This window comes from Stegodyphus dumicola, chromosome 11, assembly GCF_044657685.1.
Source record: "Stegodyphus dumicola isolate Sdum_Otavi_A_Nest chromosome 11, ASM4465768v1".
NCBI lineage: Eukaryota > Metazoa > Arthropoda > Arachnida > Araneae > Eresidae > Stegodyphus > Stegodyphus dumicola.
In genome coordinates this window covers 125,023,559-125,048,565 of record NC_140778.1, presented here as the reverse complement: position 1 = coordinate 125,048,565, position 25,007 = coordinate 125,023,559, and the positions used below count along the sequence as shown (strand labels likewise).

Sequence of the window (25,007 nt, the reverse complement as noted above, 5' to 3'; positions counted from 1 at the left end):
AGTCGCTGTACGCTGGTAGTTGGGTCCGGGGCTTGAATCCCGGCGAGCAAGCTAACTGCATGGGTATTTTCGTAGTTTTTCAGATGTGTAACTTGTTATACGAGCCAATTCCCTTCAGAAAGTCCTCCACGAAGGTACTTCTCCCCCTTAGGCGAACAGCGATTGTATGCTTTTCATAACTAAATAAATCTAAACCAAAAATCGTATATCTAGCAGCAGTAATTTACTTGTCAGCTTGATGGAAAAATGTAATTAATATTTTTGTACTCAAAATGCAGAAATGAACAATCTAGGGCTTGAACCAAGGCTAAATCCAGTTTGTTTGTGAATAGGGCTTAATTTCAGTTAAAGATGACCCTAAAACGGAAAGACTGCCACAAATAGGTACTTATGATATTAAAAAAATCCCGAGGTTTCGATAAATTGGATAACAAAGTCATCGAGTGATCCTATAATGCTAACTCTTAGTAATAATTAAAAATATTCTTTTATTACAAAAAATCGTTAAATTCCGCGCAATTTATATTTAAATATATGCATATGTACAGACATTTAAATATGAATCGCGTGGAAGAAATAAAAGTAGAAACTTTCTTCCCTTCTACTTACATAGGAGTTACTCATGGGGGAAATTCCATTAGCATTTTTATCATGGGTGGTTCGTCTTGTGGATCTGAACTAGCTTTATCATGAGATTACTGCATTTATAAAAGTATCTTAGACAATAACATCATTGCTTTTGCTCTAACTGCGACATCGCGTGACGCATCAAAATCAAATTCTCTTCAGTGAGCTTTAACTTTTGTAGAAAACAGATCGCTGTAATGGCTACCATCTAAGCGAAGGTTTGTTTTTTACATTAACTATGTAGCATCTGTCAATATACACGCAGTAATCTAATGCCATTTCGCCATTAAAATACAAATATTGCTTCGCCTTACTAGTATAAAAATATAAAAGACTGACGTGAGCAGCCCATGACTTCATTGTACGTCCTATTAAATTGCGGCATTTCATTTAAACCTTGTAGAGGTACTAGGTTAGTTTTGAAGCAGGAAAAAGGAAAAATGTGCAGTGCGATATCTGAGATCTCTGGGAGCTGGGACTCCCGGAAACGCGCCGATTGTGCTACCCTTACACCACGAAGGCAAGCTGGAAGGAGGGAGAAAATATCTTGTAACCTATTTCCTCGAATTTCACTAGAGATATATTTCTCACCCGATCAATTCAGTTTTCCCTTCGCGGGAAGGTGAAAATGCATAAAAATTCAAAACACCTTCATTAGAAATTGTACAATACAGGAAAATATAAAACACCAAATACAGTTAAAAACAGCTTAACTCTTTCGCATCGAAGTCGCCCGAAACGCCCGTTCATTCAGGCAACGGCAAACCGCCCCAATGCCTCGTTTATTTTCTACCTAGTGCTTTCCCCCTACACGTTAGTGCATGGCTCATTGGTTTTGCGAGTTGTTAAGAGACAAGTCAATCATTCTTTTGAAGCATCTAAAGGAGAAATACGGAAAGCTATTGACGTTCGCAGGTGCAATCCGGCTCTAAGGTGAAACTGCACACAATGGATGAAATCGCAGAAAAACCCTCAAGAGAGAAGCAGTAATTTCACTTAAGTAGGTTATTGTTGAGGCTGTAGCTATCTACCAGGCAGGGGGAAAGAAGAGCTATTCCAAGACAAATTCGTAAACACGGGCGTTTTCGATGTTTGATGAAAACAGATCTGGTCGTCTCTCGATGCGAAAGAGTTAAAAATTTGTTTAGAATAAAAATTACAGTTTCAAATCATAAACCAGCAATTCGGCCATCGGGCAGAAAGAAAGATTTTTCGGAGGACATCATTGAAATTTTACTTTTGGTTTCACTCGGCAAAAAGACACTGAAGTTGGTGCACAAACCGATTTAATTCACTACACTACGAAGAGTTTCAATTGTAAACAAATAGCGGCTTCGTTAAGCTTAGTAAAACTTAAACAAGTTTTAAATAATTAAGATACAATAACACGCCGAACAAGTATTAATTTAGAAGTCAAACAACAAAAATCAGCGTTATATTTTAAAATTTTCACAGGACTAGTTTTGATGGTTTTACCGAACCATCGTCCTCAGCTACAATAGTGCAGATGAACGAAATGAGATATAGTAATTAGATAAGATAACATGGACAGGAGTCAAGCTACTGGTGCCATCTGTTGATGAAACCAGAACTAAAAGAAAATTTTTTAAAGGCTGAAGGCAAAGATAGATTGGAATTAGGGTCGTTAACTAGATCAGGAATATTTTTTTTAATGTGAAATTCCTCTAGAAAATCCAGTTCACCAATGGAAGATGTTTTTTTGAATAATTTTGGCAGCAGAAAAATTTAAAGTGTGGTTTTCGGACCAGCAATGCTGGGCAACAGAATATTTCTGTATTTCCTTTTTTGCTAACATATGCCTCATGTTCCTTAACGCGAAATTTTAAGGCTCTATTAGTTTGGCCAATGTAAATTAAACCACACTGGCAAGGAATCCTGTAAATACCCCGGGAATTCATATCCGAAATGGGGTCCTTGACTATAGAACTCGGAATTTTATTGATGGGAGAATAAACGAAGTTAAATGTCTGTAAAATACGTGCAACTTTATAGCTAATTGATGGAAAGAAAGGAATGACGACAGAATTTTTATAATCTCCTAAAACAAGAGTGTGGTGGGTTGAGATGAGAATTTTTAAACTGCTTGATTTATAATGTTGGGTGAAAAACCTCTGTCAATAGCTATTGCTTTTAAATAATTTAGTTCTTCATCAAAGGATAGTTTGGAGGAGCAAACTTGAAGAGCACGGAAAACATAGGAATAAAATGAAGCTAACTTAACTTTCGTTCATTTGCGCTTTTGCAGCTGAGGATGATGGTTGGGTAAAACCATCGAAACTAGTCCTGTGAAAATTTGAAAATATAACACTGATTTTTGTTGTTTGATTTCTAAATTAAGTTTTAAATAGTTGATAATTCATGCAGATTAGTTAAAACATAAAAACCTTAACCGGAGCTTAAGGACACCATAATTCATTCTCTTTTAAAGCAAAAAATGCACTATTTACCAGCATATAAGAATACAAACAGAACTCACCAAGCTGCGTGAGACGATGGCTTTATATCTATATATACGTTGTTGTTACATATGGCTTTATTGAAAGGATTAATCCAAACGTATAAAACAGCTCAAGTATCACACAAGAACAATGACATATAAAAAACAAGAACACGCATTTAAAGTAAGAACCAGAACAAATGAACATTATATACATACATTTGGTGCGGCTGATTGCAACGAAAAAGGGAGGTGCACAACCAGATGGTATAGCAGTGCCATATACAAAATTTCCACTTTCGGAGGCTAACTATTTTTTAGTTATGCGAGATACATACGTAAGTACGTACGTACAGACCTGTATTCTGTCCGTACGTACAGATGCCACGCAAAAGAATCGTTCAGATGGGTTTGAGAGCGGTTAGAATGGATATTTTCATTGAAATATGTTACCCGAAATTTTTCACGGTTTCAGTACTTACTTCACTTCGTGTAAGGAAGTAAAAATACTTGAAAAATAGATTATCTACAATATTCGCTTATCTACAATATGATAACGGTTATGGATGGGTTATTTTTCATAATTTGTGATATTTTAAAACCCGGTTGTATGGTTCATCATTCTCAGTTTATAAATGCTGCTGCTGTTAGGTTCGGAGACTTATCATTTCCAGTTTACGTAACATTGATGTTTAGCTGGAAGTTTATTTCCGCTTTTTGGACTTATAAACCGGACTCGCTCGCTTATAATATGTTAAGGATACGGATTATGAACTTGCTTATGTGGTCCCAGAGGGTGACGTAATGTGCTACGTAAGAAACCTAAGCCTCTGAGGGTACATGGCTTTGAGAAGCTAGGAGATGAAACTTTTTTTGTCTTTTTGGCGTTTTGTGTATTCATTTTATTTATTAAGTATATCACTTTCTTCGCATTTAAGCCACATAAAATTCAGTTCAAAAGCAAACGATAAAGTATTCGAAATCATATATCTACAACAATTCCGATAGACAGTCTCGCGTGCTAGAGACAAAAATATCGTATTCCATACCTTGTTGGCTTTGAAAATCATTGAATCTGATAATCAAAAATTAATAAATGCTCGTAAAATATAAAATAACTAATAAAAACATATAGCGTCATTCTGTGGAAATGTTGAGTACTTTTAATTAGATACATCATGAATGAAATGCATTCTGGTATTTAAATCTATTCGATTCAAAAGTAAGAAACGAATATCCTTAAGAAATGCATCTATTACTTTCAGATAGCTGAATTTGTTAATCGACAACAAACAGATTCAATTTGAAAGATTGTAAAAAAAAGTTAAAAACGTAAGTTTTGAACCTTACGTTCAACGGCAACATACTCGAATTACGTTTGTCGAACGGCAACATACTCGAATGGAAAGTGAAACGACGTAATGATTCGATTTTATTTGGGGCAGTGGCAAAATAATTTTTTTAAAATGGCCGAATTTTCTGATTAAATTTGAGATATTAACATAAATATCTTGCGGAGTGGCAACAATTTGCTTTTAAATCTCTAAATTAGTCAGCAAAATGTCATTAAATTTGCACAAAACATAAAATAATGATAAAACAATTAAATTTAAAATTCGGACTTCGAAGTACAAATGTGTGCATAAAACTATGTATATTCAAAATTTGGTGCCTCTAAGTTAGTGGTTTTTTCACAATGAGAGGAACGTGCATAAGTAGAGACATAAATACTCTTCATTATTTAATGATATATATGCATTTAAATGACAATAAAGATTTCAAATGTCCATAAAGAAACATTTTCGTGTTTCATGCCTCTCTTTCCCATAATTCTTTAGATAATTAAAAAAACATGCACTAAAAATGCATTTAATTTACATACTGTAAAATAATTGTTATAGTTAATACAGAAGCCTTTAATTTTTTCTTTACAGAAGACTTTAAAATCTGAAAATACTACTACATGTTTGGCATTTTGAAGCACATTTGTTTTATTAGCCCAAACGGGTGTTCGCCCAGAAGAACTGTTAAACTCAAAATGGCATTTTGCGTCGAATCACTTTTCAAAACGTTTCCTCCAAATATTATCGCCCTGTATTACATTTAAAGAAACTAATCTTTATAAGAAGAATTTGTATAAATGCATGTAAGTTTCCCGCATTGTGATAAAACAATGGTACCAAGAGTCATCAAATTTTGAATAACATAAACCTCCACCCGAACTTGGGCACTTGGAAGCCCGAATTTGGAATTTTGAATTTACTTTATTGTCTCTTTCATGTTTTATAACATTTTAACGAATTTTTGATTAAAAATCTCAACAATTCCAAAGCCAGCAGTGGCATCACTTTGTTAACATTTTTATCTCCAACTCTCGAGACTGTCTACAAAATTTTTAAAGATGTGCTGTTTTTAAATGCTTTTAGCCTTTTGTGACATTAGACCAAATGCTCATGAAACATGTATATGCCTGTAAATGAAAAAAAACTCCGATCTGGGCGTAATATAAAATCGGAGGGCTTTCAGATTTTATTGTTTTATTATAATCATTATAGTTTTAGTATTCTACAATTTATCTGATAATTAGTATATTAAAATAGTATTTTAGTATTTAATTAACATCAGCATTATCATAATTTTAGTATCCTAAAACTTAAAATAGTTACTTTTTTAAAAATTAAAAATGCAAAATTGTCTCAACAAAACGAAAGACTACATGAAAACCGGTTCTTAAATTTCATTAGAGATCTATTTCATGTTACAGCACTGGTTCTAAATATATCAAGTGAAAAGGCTGAATATTTTGATGGAAAAAATTAATGCATCTGTAGATATAATACCTTAGAACTAAAATGTTGTTATAGTTACGAGGAATGTTTGCTTACTTCTTAGAATATAAAATTTCAATTCACACATCAACTATAATTCCCAAACGAAAAATATTTTACTGCCGAAAACCATACACACATAAACTTTCAAACACCATAATGAAAAGACTTAATTTTTTTTCCCAGCGATAAATCCATTAAAATCTTCGTGTCGATTTTTTCTTCAGCAGCGTTAAAACGTTGCCATATTTGCACAATGCGAAAGAAAGATGCTTTTAGTGAAAATCCAATAGCAAACACCGAAATCAAAGAAACGGGCACGAGAAAATGTTAGAAAATTAGTAGAACAGCGAAAGAAATTTTTTGCTATCCGATCAATTCCATTCTTTCCGGAGATCTTTGATCCGAGCGTTGAAAGTTTACACACCTGTAAATGGCAACAGCTTTTTCCCGGAGCTTTCGATCGTCTTTTGTTTTGGACGTTTCGACGCCAACTTTCCTTTCCACACTTCACCGTCAGCTTTGATTTTTTCCCTCCCTCTCTCGTAGTTTTTCCGTTTCTTCTCTAACAGAAAATTCGTACGTTAAATATATTATCGATTATAATATCTTTCTCTGGTTCTTGCAGACGATAATTACTTTCAGGTTTCTTCTCCAGGCATTTTATTTCGCTGGTGCTTTAATTCAAAGGAAGAATCTGTCGCATTTATACCTTCTCGTAAACTGTCTCAATCACTCAATATTTCTGTTTTAACTGAATTACACTAGTTCTAGCGAATTATTTTAAATTGAAAAATAGTTTGCCAAGAAGTATTTAAACTGTAGTTTTTAATATTCTGCAGGCATTAAAATGTTGGTTTGGGTATTTCCATTTTTTACTCAAGAACATGCCATTTTATCCGTATCAAATGAAGAAAGGTAATTATAAATGAAGAAAGGTAATTATAAATGAAGAAAGGTAATTATAAATGAAGAAAGGTAATTATAAATGAAGAAAGGTAATTATTGTTGCGTGCGTACGAGTTCGTAATAAATTGAATGCATAAGTCCGAAGAAAAGTGAATAAAATTTATTCTTTTCTCAAGAATAAATACAAAATGCTTAAATTTCCTTATAGTATTCGCACAATATAGCAATATCTCACATTAGTTATCTTTCAAACTACTAAAACGTTCAACAGAATTTAATTTAAAACACAGAAAGCTAATCCGATTGCACCGCGAATTCGCTGCAACCATTAACAGCAATAAGTAAACAACTGAACTGAGCTGTTTTCCTCCAGCTTTTTATAAGCTTTTTAAACACACAGGAAACTTATCGTATTTTCTCGATTTTTCTGGGTATTAAAAGAGTACAATTGCGAGATATCTATTATTAAAATGTTAGATGCCTGTGCTCCTGTATTTAATTTTTCCGGCGTAGCTTTCTCTTCAAAGAAGTCTCGTGCTGCATTGCAGGGGAATATAAAACAATTTTAATTACAAATTCTACTAAAAATAGCTAAACTAAATAAATACAAAAACCGCAACATTATTTTTTAGATAGAAAACATTCAATAATGATGTGAATAACTACCATGATGATAAAAAAAACAGCATTAATATTAGTAATCATAGAAGTTAGAATATATGGAATGACGTAACATAATTGAAACCAAGGAAATGTTCGCAACGTGACGTCAAGACTTATTATGGTCACCATACAGCGTATGGGTAAGACTACAAAACATATTGTTTAATACAATTACATTGAATTTGAAATCAAATATCAACGTCCGCAGACTCAGAAAATTGTTTTTAGACATAATTTGCATAAATAACATTGAAATTTCCACTGAATTTCAAGATTTTACCATGTATACTTTTGTGTTATCATTACCAATTGCACATTTTCATGTACATAGATTTTGTTAAATTTGAAAACCTTATTCCAAATCCTTGTAAATTTTCTATATATTAGACATCAACTCCTTTATGTTAAGTATTGAAATTAGAACGGGACCCTTATAATGATGTAAACAACGACAATTAGAATGTAAACAAAACAAACCAGAAATCCACGGCTTTGATAAGTGGTGACGTCATACCGTGACGTTTTTACAGCTTTATTTTTATTGCACGAGACATACGGAAAAGGCTTACTGCATCTATTCTAAGCTCATTAGTAGTCACAATAATGATAAAAATAATGATAGTGCAAATGCCAAAACTTAGCAGTATTTTTAGTCCAAAGGGACTTGAGTCACGAAGGACTATTGCTTTCGTTTTGGCATTTTGCGTCGGACTCATAAATGTCGGTTCACTTTTCAAACTGTTGCCACAAAATGTTAGAGTCCTGCATTATATTTGAAGAAATTAAATAATGAAAAATCTGCATAAATGTATGTATATTTCTCGTATTGTGATAAAACAACGGTACACAGAGTCATCGAATTTTGAATAACGTAATCCTCCAACGAATATGAGCATGTGGAAGACCAAATTTGAAATTTGAAATTTGTTTTATGATCGATTTCCTATTTTTTAAAACTTTGACGAATTTTTGATTAACAAACTCAAGGATTTCAAAGCGAGCAATGGCAACGTTGTGCAGAAAAAAACATTTTTATCTCCAGCGCGTGAGTCTCTGTATCGAAAATTCTAAAGATATGCTCGTTTTAAAACTATTTTGCGATATTGCTGTTGCACTGGATCTTATGGTTTAAGTGCGAAGAACGTGATATTTAATAAAGAAAGGTAACACACAAAATGTTAAAAAACGCTCCTTTGGACGTAATTTAAAATCTGAAACATTTCAGATTTTTTTTTTTTTTTTTTAAGTTTCAAAACTTTTTTCAAAAGTTAATTTTCAAATGATGTTCAACTAACTTCAATAAAAATTTGCGTTCCGAATCGATATTTTAATTATGACGTAAATAGTAGTGTCTTAATAATAAAATAATAAGTCTTCATACTTTAGAATTTGGCAACGTCGGAAAAAATGCAATAATTGTTTCGAATTGGGTTCTAAAGTTTACGAAATATTTAATGTAAGTAAGACTAAGACTGGTTTCTTGAACGTACATATTGTGAATAAATACATTCTGTACATAAGCTACATTACTTTATTGATCCAGTTCTAATAATTAGAATATAAGATTTATTAACTGCTGCCTAGTACAATGAAGATAAGCTAAATAAATAGCCGTTTAAACATGATTCGATCTTTTTTGTGAAGGATGCATTATAAACTCTGTACTTCCAAGCTCAAACCTCTGTACTTAATATAACTTAATTATTTAATATCATAAATTTAATGTCGAATAGTGGTAAGTAGAGATGTACAAATGTTTGATATCGTAATTATAAATGCAACAAGATTTGATTACGTTGGATCACGTTAAAAATTCATGGAATCCTGTACTTATGTACATTTGGATCACGAAATATTTGTGCTAGAGAATTATTTTAATAATTTGCGATATTTCCGATATAAATTAAAGATTTTACTTCTCATTAGAGGATGCAAATTTTTTAAGATACGTTTTGGAAAGGTTCTAGGATAGACAAGGGTGCCCTCTGATATCGTGTCAAATACCGACCCTGTTACTGGTTTTCTGGTAACTCAGATTTGACTCACTGTAATTGCAGCCATTTTTAGTCCAAAGGGGCTTTGTCCCTGAGGGACTATTGTTTTCGTTTTGAGATTTTGCGTCGAATCACTCTGAATGCCCTTTCACTGTTACCACCAAATCTCCCTCTATTATATTTGAAGAAATTAAATAATGAAGAATCTGCATAAATGTATGTATGTTTCGCGCATCGTGATAAAACAACGGTACCTAGAGCCATCCAGTTTTGAATGACGTAATCCTACTGCGAATATAGGCATCTGGAAGCACAAATGTGAAATTTGGAATTTGGTTTATTATCGATTTCATATTTTGTAACGCTTCAACGAATTTTCGATTTTGATTGGGTGTGTAACGAAAAAGGCTCTCTACACTGGTTCTCTTACCAACACCACTGAGGGCATGTGGAGCCACATTAAGCACGAGTTTTCGGTAATAGTAGGATGATATTTTGTATTCTTTGTATTTGACATTTTGGAGAGTTTATGTGCCGTCACACTAGGATCAGTTCCGGGACTGCATGAATTACTTTATGTGAATCATTCATCCGTGTGTATCATTTCTGACGATATGTGAATCATTTCTGACGATGAAACGTAGCCAAGATATGAGACCTAGCCACATACGAAGTTAGCACTTTTTGCTGTTTTTGCAACATGCATTTTTGGAGTTGTTTTAGGTGCCCGCCATCATGCAAACATCGCTTTTGGCTGACCTTTAGAATATGGTAACTGGTAATTTGGCGACATTTTGGAGGCGATAAAGGTTACTACCTGGGACTTTGGTAATAATGTGAGCAGTAAGTACTCAGTTCCGATTACGCATTATTTGTGTGAGGGAAATGAGAGATCATGGGATATGTCATGTGATATTAATGGACGAATTACGGTTCTTTAATCGGAAAAGGGGGAAATCGGGAAAAAATCTGGAAATTTTGTATTTGGCTTTATTCTGTGTTGTGTGAAACAGTGTTCGTTAATTTTTGGATCCCATGGCCCTAACTAAAGTGAATTCGAAATGGGTATTTAGTGAGATTGAAAATGGTAGTAATAAGTGTTTCTTTAAGGTTGTGCGAGATAGAAGTAAAGATGTTTTATTAGTCCAAAGGGATTTCAGTCCCGAAGGACTATTGCTTTCGTTTTACCATTTTGCGTCGGACTCATAAACGTCGGTTCACTTTTCAAACTGTTGCCACAAAATGTTAGAGTCCTGCATTATATTTGAAGAAATTAAATAATGAAAAATCTGCATAAATGATTGTCTATTTCTCGCATTGTGATAAAACAATGGTACATAGAGCCATCGAATTTTGAATGACGAAATCCTACTGCGAATATGGGCATCTGAAATCCCAAATTTGGAATTTGTTTTATTATAGATTTTATATTTTGTAAAACTTTAACGAATTTTTGATTTACAAACTCAATGCTTTAAAAGCGAGAAATGGCAACGTTATATATATAAAAAAAAATACTTTTATCTCCAGCTCGCGAGACTGTGTATATCGGAAATTCTAAAGATATGCTTAATTTAACATTATTTTGCGATATTGCTCTTGAACTGAATTTTATGGTTTAAGTGCAAAGAACATGATATTTAATAAATAAAGGTAACACTCAAAACGTTAAAAAAACGCCCCTTTGGACGTAATTTAAAATCTGAAAAATTTCAGATTTTTTTTTTAAAGTTATTTATTTTACCTGGTACCTTGCTGCGAACTATAAGTATGATTTTAAAGATCCTGAAACAGGCGCACATACGCTTGCTTTTTATTTAGAGGATGAAATAAGAAAAGTTTATCGGACACGTAATCAAGATTTTGAAGAAGATTAGGTAAGTTAGTATTTTTAATAATCTGAGGATATTATTTTTATGCATTGTTCTAAATGTAAGGTGGAAGTAAAGTAATTTTATGTTTGTAGGAATTTGGTATACGTTTTAGTTGAAGTAAACGTGCATGGAAATAATTTAAATATTTGACACTAAGTACTTGTAATGTTTGCGGTATGAATTCGTTGGTGACGTTTATAATATAATAGATAATTTAGAGGTAAAAATTTTTGGATATTTTATTTATTTTATACGTGGAAATGTTCATATTTGGAAAGGGTATATACTTTTTCGTTATTAGGTAATTTCATATAAGTTCTTTTTACCGGGTTTAAAGATTCAGAAAATTGTCATGCATTTTCGTGAAATTTTTGTAATTTATGAGAAAAAAGGTGTGTACATGGATATGGTGAAGATGTTATATTAAAAGTTTCGAGACCAAGGTTAAATAGTTTTACTTCTAGGTACCATGTTATATCTGAAATTCCTATATTGTTAAATGTTAAATATGAAACTACTTGCCGTTAAAGGGAGTGATCGTATAGTGAAACGTGTACAGCATTTTTGCGTTGTGAAAAAAAATGCATTCCGGGACCGCACCGTGAGAGGATCGAAAACATAAAACATATACAAGATATAAAGGAAAAGTTCATATTAAATATATAAAGAAAACATACAGTAAGAGGTTCCAGATTAAATATCAGTTTATTCAATTATATCACACTAAGAAAAATCTTAACCTCATCAGAGAGTCTTTTCATTTAAATTCATAAAAAAACTTAAGGTTTGTCAGGTGATTTAAAAGAAAGGAAAGGGAAAAAATTGATGGTCTGAGAGTTAAATTTCAGATTCGACGTTGTTTTTACTGCTAAGGACGTTTTTGAAAAACTTGCCTAAAGTTCCAACACACCAAGAAGATAATACTTATCTTGAGTGGACATCTTGAAGTGGAGGAGAGCTCATATCTTAGCTCTATCCTTACGTTACTTGGCAAATCCGCAAGACAGAGACTCGAACGGCACGACAATAAATTACTTCAGCTATACCGTCCAATCTTACGCCTGCTACTGTTTTCCATAGAAGAAAATTATTCCCACTGGAAGCAAGAGAACAGCTTACACCGCAAGGCTGTCTGCCCAGACTCTCAGCTCCACCAAGGAAAACGTAGACAATTAAGCTAGGCATTTTAGAGAACGGCTAACGCAGGCTTCCAGTTGACTAAGGTGACATAATTCCTTCTGTTTTCAAGTCGGAGTTCAGAGGACATCGTCCTGACTTTTGCCGATACAGATAGAGACCCAAGTCTCTGTTAATTTTTTTGTTATTCGCTCAACAGTTTTTTTTTCCGCATTTTTGAGAAAACCCGCGGCCGGGGAGCATAATTGCCGCTCCCCGCCGGAAGCACTGCTCGATGCCGACTAAATCTTTTCCTTTCTCCTTCGCAACACCCACAAGTTTTTTCTCAGTCTCCGTCAACAAGTCCGTCAAGCCCGAAAGTCAGCGAATCCAAGCAGTAAGTGCCTAAGCGAGTCAAGAGTAAGTGTGTCTCGCCTCTTAACCAAACGCGGCCCGGGGAGCATATTTGCCGCTCCCCACCGGAAAACAACCCGCTTCGTAATTACATTTTGTCCAGCAAGCCCGAAAATCAGCGAGTCAGTCAGAGAGTGCCTAAGCGAGTCCAGAGTCAAAAAGTAAGTCCAGAGTAAGTGAGTAAGAGAGTCTCGCCTCTTAACCAAAACGCGGCCGGGGAGCATATTTGCCGCTCCCCGCCGGAAAACACCTCTCGGAGTCACATTTTTTCCAGCAAGCCCAAAAATCAGCGAGTCAGTCCGAGAGTCAGCCAAAAGCTAGTGTGTCCAACTCAAATTTCCTTCTTCTCCTTCACCAAACGGGCTCCCACTATGGCTTCACTTATCGCCCCCTTAATTATGGCAAAATCTTCGTTTTCAACTCCAGAATGCGGAAAAAAAGGGTGATCGCGCATGCGCGCCCTTCTTCACTTAGCCAACAACCAGACCCTCAATCGCCAAAAACCTGAATGACTTACATTGAAAGACAAGTAGCAACCTTTGACCTTTGCGTCACGTACTTTCCTCTCTTAAGGTCAATTAACAATGAAAATTCTTTCTCGAACATTCTAAAGCGCGCGAAATCATGACTTGGCGAAAATTGCCTCCCTTTCCCTGCTTCCTTCACAATGAATAAAAGTTTGTACAAGATTTGCAAATAAAAGAAAATAAATAATATTCATTTATACTAAATAATATTTCCCGAAGCATCTGTTTCTCCCCAAAATTAAAGCCTTAAATTAAATAATTCAGAATCAAAATAAAATTTAAATTTCCATAAATCATAAAATCATTCACATAGTTTTTACAACGCTATCAGATAATTTCTCTACATAACAAAGAGTGTGAGCAATGCCATTTTTGTGCAATTCTGGGATTTTTTTTAAGTAAAAATAAGTCGACGTGTGCATGGTTTAGTGATATTTTAATTAAATGATAGTTATTTTGTGAATTTTATGTTTGTAGGAATTTGGTATACGTTTTAGTTGAAGTAAACGTGCATGGAAATAATTTAAATATTTGACACTAAGTACTTGTAATGTTTGCGGTATGAATTCGTTGGTGACGTTTATAATATAATAGATGATTTAGAGTTAAAAGTTTTTGGATATTTTATTTATTTTATATGTGGAAATGTTCATATTTGGAAAGGGTATATACTTTTTCGCGATCAGGTAATTTCATATAAGTTCTTTTTACCGGGTTTAAAGATTCAGAAAATTGTCATGTATTTTCGTGAAATTTTTCTAATTTATGAGAAAAAAGCAGTGTACATGGATATAGTGAAGAGTGTGCGCAAGGCCATTTTTGTGCAATTTTGGGATGTTTTTTTAAGTAAAAATAAGTCGGCGTGTACATGGCTTATGTGTATGTGTTATTTTGAAAAACGCGTAAGGAGTATGGTATTGTGCACTTTTTCCTAATTTTGCAGTGAATATTTGTCATGATTAAGCAGTTTTGTTAGATAAAATTTCTAGCATAAGTGTAATTCGGCTAGTAGATTGTTGGAAGAAGTGTTCAGTAGATAAAAAGAAAAGAAACATGTCTTTACTTCGTGAAGACAAAATGGCGGCGGGAAAAAAATAGAGGGTTGCTGTAGAAGAGTTGGTCGCCAAATTTTCGCCAAAAAATCGCCAAGTTACCATAATGTAAAGATCAACCTCGCTTTTTGCCGCCATTCTTGGCGTCATAAAATTCGCCAAAAATATCAAACGGCCTGCTATTGTAAACATTTACTTTTGGGAAAATTGTATATGCCGTGTTTTAGACGACAAATTCGAGAAATGAGCTGTCGAACATGGCGACAAATATTTTCTGTAATCCAGTAATTTTTTTAAATAGTAATAGTATGATTAGGAAGAAAAATATTTATTGCTTGAGCCTCGGTGTTACCGTTGGCAGAAGATGAGGTCTGGGAGATTTCTGTAATTTTCAGCTCTGGAGTTTTAACTAAGAAAGCAATGCCTCCACAAATACATACCAGTGAGCCTATCTTTCCTTATCACTGTGAATTCCTTAATATTTAAGTTTAAATTAGGATTCATCTATTTTCGAAGGTTTTCTTTTTTATGTTGCTGCGGCTGCTCTGGATATTTTTGGTCCTATTTGACTCCTCTGCACTGATTCACTAACTCCTCCAACTCCTCCAACAAGACAACAACAACAATCCAGCAAGTTTTGAAACTGTTGAAGATATATCTTTAGAACTCCCAGTAGAATGTAAGTGTCGCGGTACATTTCATTTTCAGTCTTTTATCCGTTTATGATATTAGTGTGCTATTTTGTTAATCAGATGACCAAATTTTTTATTTGTCAATTCAACTTTATTCATTAAACATCACATCACTTTCTTCCCACTTAATCCATCTTGGAAACATTGCTTTTTGGGGCTATTATTGGCGTCATAAAAATCGCCAAAAACATCACGGAAAAACATCACTATTGTAAAGTTTTACACAGAGTATTACCGATATCTCACAGCAGTCAAAATAGCTGTAGCAGTTACCAAAGAAATCAACGAAAGAACGTATTAAACGAATTGCGTTTGTACAGTTCCTCTGTGGCCATCCAATTTTGAATGGCCACATAGGAACTGTACAAACGCAATTCGTTAAATTACCAGAAAAAGAAGCGGAAAGACATCCTAAACTTTGACACAAATCCCAGAGTTTAAAAAGTATTTTGCTAAGTAAGTATAAACAGCTTTTAAGCGTCGTTGCTAAATTAAACATGACTGAAAAATAAAAGTCTAACTTCAATTTCTTAACCAACTGGGGTATAGGACTTAAAATAGCGGGAGTTTCCCGTGTGAACAAATCGTAATTAACACAAAGCAGAAATTGCTGCTCTTTAAAGGGAAATGAAATGTTTATGGGAGCAATCTTTCATAAAATAGCACCACTAAAATGAGCAGAATGCTTGCATTTGTATATTAACGATTAAAAAGGCCTCTAATTATTTTTCAGCTTCCACGATTGATATTTCTAAAGCACCACGCGGTACTTTTAAATTATGTTTCAAATAGAGTGAAATTGCTCTCACTTTGCCAACTGAATTCTGATTTTAATAATTATTAGTCCAAAGGGATTTGAATCCCGAAGGACTATTAGTTTCGTTTTGGCATTTTGCGTCGGACTCATAAATGTCGGTTCACTTTTCAAACTGTTGCCATAAAATGTTAGAGTCCTGCATTATATTTGAAGAAATTAAATAATGAAAATCTGCGTAAATGTATGTATATTTCTCACATTGTCATAAAATAACGGTACATAGAGTCATCGAATTTTGAATAACGTAATCCTCCAACGAATATGAGCATGTGGAAGACCAAATTTGAAATTTGAAATTTGTTTTATGATCGATTTCCTATTTTTTAAAACTTTGACGAATTTTTGATTAACAAACTCAAGGATTTCAAAGCGAGCAATGGCAACGTTGTGCAGAAAAAACATTTTTATCTCCAGCGCGTGAGTCTCTGTATCGGAAATTCTAAAGATATGCTCGTTTTAAAACTATTTTGCGATATTGCTGTTGCACTGGATCTTATGGTTTAAGTGCGAGGAACATGATATTTAATAAAGAAAGGTAACACACAAAATGTTAAAAAACGCCCCTTTGGACGTAATTTAAAATCTGAAACTTTTCAGATTTTTTTTTAAAGTTTTATATTGTTTAATAAATTCAAGTACATCGAAGAAAAGTTAATAGCCTGGGATTTGATTTATACGTTAACATGAGAAACGATTGTTAAGTTAATATCTTGTTTTGAATATCAAGTCCTATATGATAAATGCATATTTGTGAAGGTTGAATCATGCGAGGTATAAGTATTTATATGAGCTATTACACTCAAGGTGTATTGTTAGGGCCGAATATTTTAAATTTCATCAAAAAGCTATGAGAAGACAGATACGGGTTGTCGATGGATACAGGATCCCCCTTGATGCATTTTCTTTAGGGAAGACCACGATATGCAATAGAGTTTTGCATTGTCTCCTATGAGATGTAGCGGGTTAGGAAGATCGCTTTATGATTTTCCGTTTATTCAAGTATTAATCTCGAAGCTAGACAAATAACTTTTGATAACTCTTTCAGTATTTATCTGTATATATAAAGAATAATTCTATGTGTTTGTTCGCGATTAACTCAGCCACTGCTATAGCTATCGTCGCCAAACTTTCCGAAATTCTTTTCTGGGTCCTGGGAAAGGTCGATGTCTACTTTACAACAACAACAACAACAACAACAACAACAACAACAACAAAAAAAAAAAAAAAAAAAAAAAAACTGAAAGCTTTCAGATATTACATTACGCCCAAAGGGGCGTTTTTTTAACGTTTTGTGTGTTACCTTTATTTATTAAGGGGTATCAAAAACCTCTATACCGACAATGTTAAATCGGCCATTTTCGATGTACCTTTTCTTCAAATCTGCTGTAAATACAAGCTTGAAAATTTTCTGTAATTAAAGTATACCTATTTGATTATACTGAAATGAGCTTTTGAAGCATTTTGAATTTTAGAGTAAATTACAGAATATTTTGTTAGGCATCGTAAAAAGAAGTGAGAAAATTTAGCACTTTTCTCACACAAAAAAATTTTTAAAAATTTTTTTTCTACGTTTATTACAAAAAGCTCATTTCAGTAAATATTAGGGAACCTAATAAATAAACCATAAAAGTTTAGATACCTGTGAGCAGTAGTTCCTGTGAAAAGGTACATTGAGTATAAAAAAATCACGTTTGGAGGAAAACGCGTTTTTATGTAAAAATCCTCATTGAACAATGCAGTAGATGGCAAATTAAAACTAGATTTTTTTACAGTTCTAGAGATTTTCATAGAGATTAAAGAATGGTATTTTTAGAAAGATAAAAGTGTAGAGAATTTGAAAACGCAAAAATCCGAAATAACAATTTTTGGAAGATTTTGGGGTTCCAGCACCCCTTAAATATTATGTTCTTCGCACTTAAACCATAAAATTGAGTTCAAGAGCAATATCGCAAAGTAATTTTAAAATGAGCATATCTATAGAATTTCCGATTCACAGTCTATCGGGCTGGAAATAAAAATGTTTTTGTTTGTTTGTTTCTGTGCAATGTTGCCATTTGCTTGCTTTGAAATCCTTGAGTTTGTTAATCAAAAATTCGTTAAGTTTTACAAAATATGAAATCGATAGTAAAACAAATTCCAGATTCTAAATTTGGGCTTCCAGATTCCCATATCCGGAGGAGGATTACGTTATTTGAAATTGGATGGCTCTAGGTACCGTTGTTTTATCGCAATGCGAGTAACATACATACATTTAAGCAGATTCTACAGTATTTAATTTACTTAATTCAGAGAGATAATATTTGGTGGCAACAATCTGAAAAGTGAAACAACGCTTATAGTGAAGCGACGCAAAATGCCAAAATGAAATTAATACTCCTTATGGGCAAATTACCCCTTTGGCCTAAAACAAAAAGAGCTAAAAATCAGAGATTTTAATTAAAAACTTCGAAAACGCTAATTTTTACCCTCATTTTTCGGAGTAGCAACAGTCTCGCACTTTGGAGATAGAAATCTGCTTTATTTCGAGAGGTGCTGCCACTACTCGCTTTAAAATTTTAGAGGTTGTTAATAAAAAAGTCCTAAGTTTAAAATGAAATAAATTATCGTTGCCAAACATTAAATACATTATTCTCGATTCCTAAAATTCGTGGGAAGCCATTTCGACTATTCCCATCTTCGTACGACTTTAGTCAGCCGAGATAGTAATAAAAAACACTAATTTCCTCACTAATTTTTCCAAGTGGCAACAGTCTCGCATGTTGGAGATAAAAGAACTTTATTTCGAAACGTGTTGCTACTACTGGCTTTCAAATCGTAGAGTTTGTTAATCAAAAATATGTAAGTTTTACAAAATCTATATACATAAAGAAGGATGCCTGTTTGTGTGTTTGTATTTTTTGCATCGTTATTAGAGAAGGATTACAGCAGTATCGTTCTCCCTGTTGTTAGATAGAATATTCTACATTGTTATTAGAGAAAGATTACAGCGGTATCGTTCTCTCTGTTGTTAAATACAATATACTGCATTGTTATTAGAGAAAGATTACAGCGGTATCGTTCTCTGTTGTTAGATACAATATTCTGCATTGTTATTAGAGAAAGATTACAGCGGTATCTTTCTCTCTGTTGTTAGATACAATATTCTGCATTGTTAGAGAAAGATTACAGCGGTATCGTTTTCTCTGTTGTTAGATACAATATTCTGCATTGTTATTAGAGAAAGATTACAGCGGTATCGTTCTCTCTGTTGTTAGATACAATATTCTCAATCTGACTTAACTGGCATCGGGTACTTCCGCTAGTTAAAAATAAATTTACCATCAGGGGAAAAGTATTACTATTTGCAATGATTTTAACTGCTTCAGAACTCATTGCTTAGGTATGAAAAGTAATTCCACTTCTCCCAATTAAAAATTTTTTCAAATCTCTGTTTTCACATAACACGCGACATAAGATCATGGGCTCATGAGTTACTTGAGAAACTACTTCTGGATCAACTTGATTCGCATTTTAAAGAATATAGAATTCTGCAAATCGTTTCTTTCAGTCCTTTCACAAAGCAGAATTAAAATATTTAAAGACATGTTATGAAATGGTGTTTTTTTGCTTTTTTCCTCACTGAGGCTATGGGCATTACACCGGCCCTTAAAGAAGATGAAATTGGTAAAATTTCATCATTTTCCGTATGATTCTGTTGTAAAATTAAAACTCACTTTTACCTTTGTATATAATGTGCTGCATTTGACTTGTAAGTAAACGCAACTCCATATTCGACGTGTCTCCAATCTGTTGAAGAGAGAAATAATTTTATTTTAAAAATTTCTTACGAATACATCGCACAAAACAATTAATACTGTACAAAGTATGTCACACACACATCAAGCAAAAAGCAATTAATACTGTAATACTTGCTGTAATACATGCAAATACGTGTAATACTGTAATACGTGTATATACGAGCATGTACAGGGTTTAAGTTTTAAATGACCAACTTAAGAAGGATTTATCAAAAGCATGTTATTATTTCTAAGATAAAAGGAGGGGAAAAAACAAATTAAAAATTAGACTTATGGGAGCTGTTACAGATTAAAGTTAGAATTTACTTTACGTATTTTGCTTCTTACCCGTTACACAAATGGGTATGACCGCTCAGTCTGCAGATATGCACGTGCTGTTGGCACACCGAAAGGATCTATTGTCAGCTTAATTTGCTTTTGCAAATCAACTGTGTACTACTATCTTACCACTTTTAAGAAGTTTGAAAGAAATATAACAACTAACCAAATATATGACGCCAAATGTTGGGGTCAAAGAAGGCGTCAGTCAATTGCTCTGAGAATTGCATAAAATGCAATGGATTTTGAGAAGGAATGTTCATTTTATTTTACTTCCGCTTAACCCTTTGCGGCACAGTGTGTCCGGTCTGGACGTACCTAAACATTTCCTTCTGTACGCACAGAAAATTTGAATGAAAAGAATTTATAGGTTACTGTAGGTTACCCTGAACCTTCTTTATTTATAGTAGATGGCAGCTCAACACAAACCAGCCCATATATTTTAGCCATGTTTAGCTTTATAAGACCCTCATTTTTCAAAGAAATCTTCCAGATTTTTTTTAGGGTATAAAAGGAATTGTTCGCAAAGAAATTTCTATGTTATTTTTTCGGCTGTATGATAATCTCCTTATTCTATATTAGTTTTAAATTTTTACCTTGAAATCTTGCCTAAAATCAAACGCCGAACCCTTGGTGTGCCAAGACTGGGCTCACCGATAATCTAGGACAACTGAGATTCTGTATTCTTTGTTTCTTCGCATTTCATCGGTTAGTTCATCGACAACAATGCTCAATTCAGCACTCTTTTCGAAGCTCTATTCAATCAGTGTGCCCATTTTGGGCAAGCCCACAGAATTAAAACGATAAGTGCTATCTTCACAAAATTTTACTTGTGTACTCCTCTAGGCCTAATTAGACTACCTACCATTTTTTTAAATCAAAACTCCGACTTTAAAAGTTAGCGTGCCGGAAAGGGTTAAATGCAAGTATGGAGGCAAAATTAATAGCAAATGCAATTGCTCTCCTTCATAGAAAACTATAGTTTCTTAAGAGATTTATGTATTTCGTTGTACAAAGGTGAAGTTTTATTTGCTTCCTGCAGTACAATTTTGCTAATTTATTCTTGTTAAATTTGAAACTTAAGATTTAGAAAAAAACCTTATTTCATTTATTACGTTAAATAATGAAACCATTATTTTAGAAATAATTGAATTTGAATCCAGCGAAATTCTTTTGAAAACAGTTCTGAAGTATTTGGTTTATTAACATAAGATCTCATTAGGAAATCTTACTTTCTATCTAAGACAGAAAAATTTAACGTAATAAAGCACCTTTGATTAGTTTTTTTCCTGGTAGCATAAAAAGTCCGCAGTGGTTTTTTAATCCACTTCTACGATGGCATTCAGATGAAGATTTATTTCTTTCTCCGTTGTGTTAAAATTTGTGGTTTTTTGCAGAGCAGTGCCAAGTGGTTTTGTCACGTGCGTGGTTTTTTCTGCCGAGTGCCATCACTACATTTCTTTCTTTGTATTTTCGTTTTCAATAACGTGAGACTTGTGTTGCAAATAAAGTATTTAGTAATATTTAAAAAGTTTTTTTTTAAGTTTGAAAATACTGAATTTGAGCAAGTTTGAAATGCTGTCATCCTCACATGTTATGATGTCTGAACTGTTATCTGTAGAAAATATGAACATAAATTAAGCGTTGTTTTTTAATTTAAGTACATTAACCTTCTTTATGATCTTTTTCTCACTCACCGGTTAACTATGCCAAGTTTCCAGGTTTAATTGTTAACGATTATTAACTAAATATGTAACTGGTTAATATCAGTACAGACAGCATGTTTCGTAAGTGCACATCTGTATAGCCACCGAGGGAGTGGCTTTTAGAATGGACCAATGGGCTTCCAATAATATTTCTGTCATTTCACATGACCTTTACCGTGCTTTGAGGAAGATGGCTGAAAAGGGTTTGCCACGCAATTTCCTGTACAAAATAGTTAAAGAATCGTGAATTTCTTTTGAAAATTTTCAGAAGCATAATTACATTTGTAAATAGCAGAAGTCCTAGCAATTTTTATTGCAGTCCATATGAAAAAAATGTTCTATAATAATAGTTAATATAACAGTTAATATAACAGTATATAATAACAGTTTTATTCAAAGTGAATTTTCCTAATTTGCATTCCAACATATTTAGTGAGTTACATTTCACATTAATAATTGTGTATTATTAATGTGAATGTATTTCCTTACCTTCTTAAATGTATTTCCTTCACAAGAAATGCTCTTCAGCAGAACGAATTTATCTTGTTCACAAGGAATACTTTTAATCTATTCATATGTAACGTTTAATGTTAACAATATAATCAGATCATTCACAACATATATTTTGAATGTTGCACTTTCAAAATCAAAGGACTGCAAACATTGAGATAAGAAAATACTAGATTCATTTTAACACTTCCAGTTATCCTCAGCTCAATAAAAAATTGTACACTTGCATTCTCTTAATCCACAGGTGTTAGTATTATATTCAAGGCTAATTGTATCTTGAGTCAAGAAATACTATTTAGAGTTACTATTTTTAGAACAGAGAAGGGAAATTTACGTTGCTAATTTATTCTTTAACATATTCTTTATTTTTCTTACATATTCCCCCTCCCTTCGAGAAGGAAAAGGCGCAGAGACAGAGAAGCTTTTTTAAAGAGAAAGCGTTAAAGCACTAGTAAATAAAAAACATAAATCATAAAATTTTGATCCTGTAAAATATAATTTATAAATAGAAATTTTTTTAAATTAATTTTTAGAGTTCTGTTAAATTTGTCAGCAATCGTTTTGTTTGAGAGTTCACATAATCATAATTCTTCAGGGAAGTTTCTTGTTATCATAAAATATCACAAAATAAACTTTGACATAATCATTACTTATAATTAAATGTAACGCACATAAATATTTATGATACTGCTTTCTTGCTACAAAGTTATAAAAAATGTAAGCCTTTTGGAACATGCACATTTAATGTGCCGACTTGTGTGTAGCCGCAAAATGTTGCTGATAATAAAACTGAAGATTTAATCTGCCTTCGCCTCCAATTTCCTGGTCATTACTTCTGAGTTTGAATATATTACATGTATATGTACTTACGTATGTGTGTGTGTGTATGTATACACACATATATGCAGATTCATCCACCCATTATATTCATAAATATTATACCTACATTTCTGAACCCGGTCCCGATAACAGAAGAGTACCAAAACCTCTTTTAATCTAGATATTTTAGGCATTTAGATAAGATTTATATAGAGGAGATTTACTGTATTTCATTTACTATTTATTGTTTATGTACTTTAAAACTACTGTAAAAGAATCTAATAAAAATGTATAGAGGAAATAAAAAAAACTGAATTGAGAACAAAAGTTGCATTTTTATTTTGTCTGGAACGAAGCTAAAGAAGAACAAACAAAATATCTTCTTTGCTATCTCACTTTGCAGATTCGATTTTAACTTATCGATATCAAGAAGATACTGGAATATTAGTCTTAATTTTAAACCTTCTTTAAATTGAAAATAGTAGCGACTGACAATTGTTGCACTAAATTTCAATCTTTGTTAATTTTTCGAATAAAATAAAATTGATTTTTTTTAAAAAATATCTTTTTAAAAGACAGATGACATCATTGTTTTAAAGATATTTCGCCCTGCGTCTAAAATGTTTTATCAATAAGCTTTTGAACTTTAAATTCATTTATCAATCATTGTTATTATTTGGAGAAAATAATAAAATTTGTCTTATAAAATTGTCTAATAAAATAACATTTTTAAATTTTTAGAAATTGAATTGTAAATCGCCTGGTAGATGTTTGAGATTACTTTCCATTCAAAAATATTTTTTTTACAATTAAACGACGTAAATTGCATAGTAGACGTTTTGAGCTTTTTGCCATTCAAAGACATTTTTTATTGCAATTAAAAAGCTCAATTTCGTTAATTATTATTTTGTACTTCAATTAACTAGCACAATTATTTTAATTATTATGTTGCATTGAAATTAAAGGCTGCAATTAGCTTACAATTAATAGATTAATTACGTTTTGTTACAGCTAATTAAGAATTATATTAAATGTTTATTTCTCATCAATTGCAATTACATTTTTATACTCCCTCAAACAATAATTCGCAATAACAAAACTCACTTGAATCATGAGAGCAATTCCCACAAGGCCTTGCGACATCTGTGAAGCTTCGCTCATGTTTCCATACAAATCAGAATTGTATCCGTAGACTTGCAGCTGCAAAATAATGATTTGCATTATTTAATAAAATAAAGATTTACCGAAAATTGTAGAATTAAGAAAACTGCATCATGATTAATGACGCCCCATGACTTTGGGCATAGATATAAGTTTTAGAACAATGTATGCCTTTCAACATTGCTAGAAGATCATTTCCCCCTCCTTTAATAAAGCTAAATGTGTATATATAATTACAAAACAATTTTTTAAAAACAAAATATAAACATGCCTAGTATATTCGCGCATTAAGCGGCTGAAAAATTATCAGCAAAGACATAAAGTAAGAAATATAGAACTAATTTTTCATAAAGACCAAACACTGAAATTCAAGTTAATAAATTTCAAAAATTTGAAATAGTCCTATAAATGCAAAAAAGAATTTAAAAAAATGTTAAAACCAAAACTTTTCTAAAAAGCAATACCACAATTCAAAAATTTTGAATGAAATTTAAAGAAAAACGAACATCAAAGAAGAGGAATTCAATCAACTTCAATGCCACTTCGTCAGGAGGAGGAACATTGAAATCAATTCAAACCTCTGATGTATATCTCTGATATATATATATATATATATATATTTATAAATATTTGTTTAAATTAAAATTACTTTCTGACATTTTATAAATTAAATAACCAAAGCGTAAAAATTATTGCTAAATGACAAAGCCTGAATAAAAGTAATA

General features: G+C 32.7%; 1 protein-coding gene across 2 annotated transcripts in view; it reads right to left on the bottom strand.

The window, feature by feature from the left end:
- The window catches only part of LOC118183673 (carbonic anhydrase-related protein 10-like), a 1,099,923-nt gene that overhangs the window by 172,141 nt on the left and 902,775 nt on the right, over positions 1–25,007 (bottom strand). For both annotated transcript variants that reach the window (XM_085827194.1, XM_085827193.1), the window contains exons 5-6: positions 24,226–24,321; positions 19,691–19,757 (exon numbers count right to left, since the gene is read on the bottom strand). In XM_085827194.1, the coding sequence (XP_085683320.1) occupies positions 19,691–19,757; positions 24,226–24,321 (163 nt within the window). The remainder of the gene's footprint in view (positions 1–19,690; positions 19,758–24,225; positions 24,322–25,007) is intronic.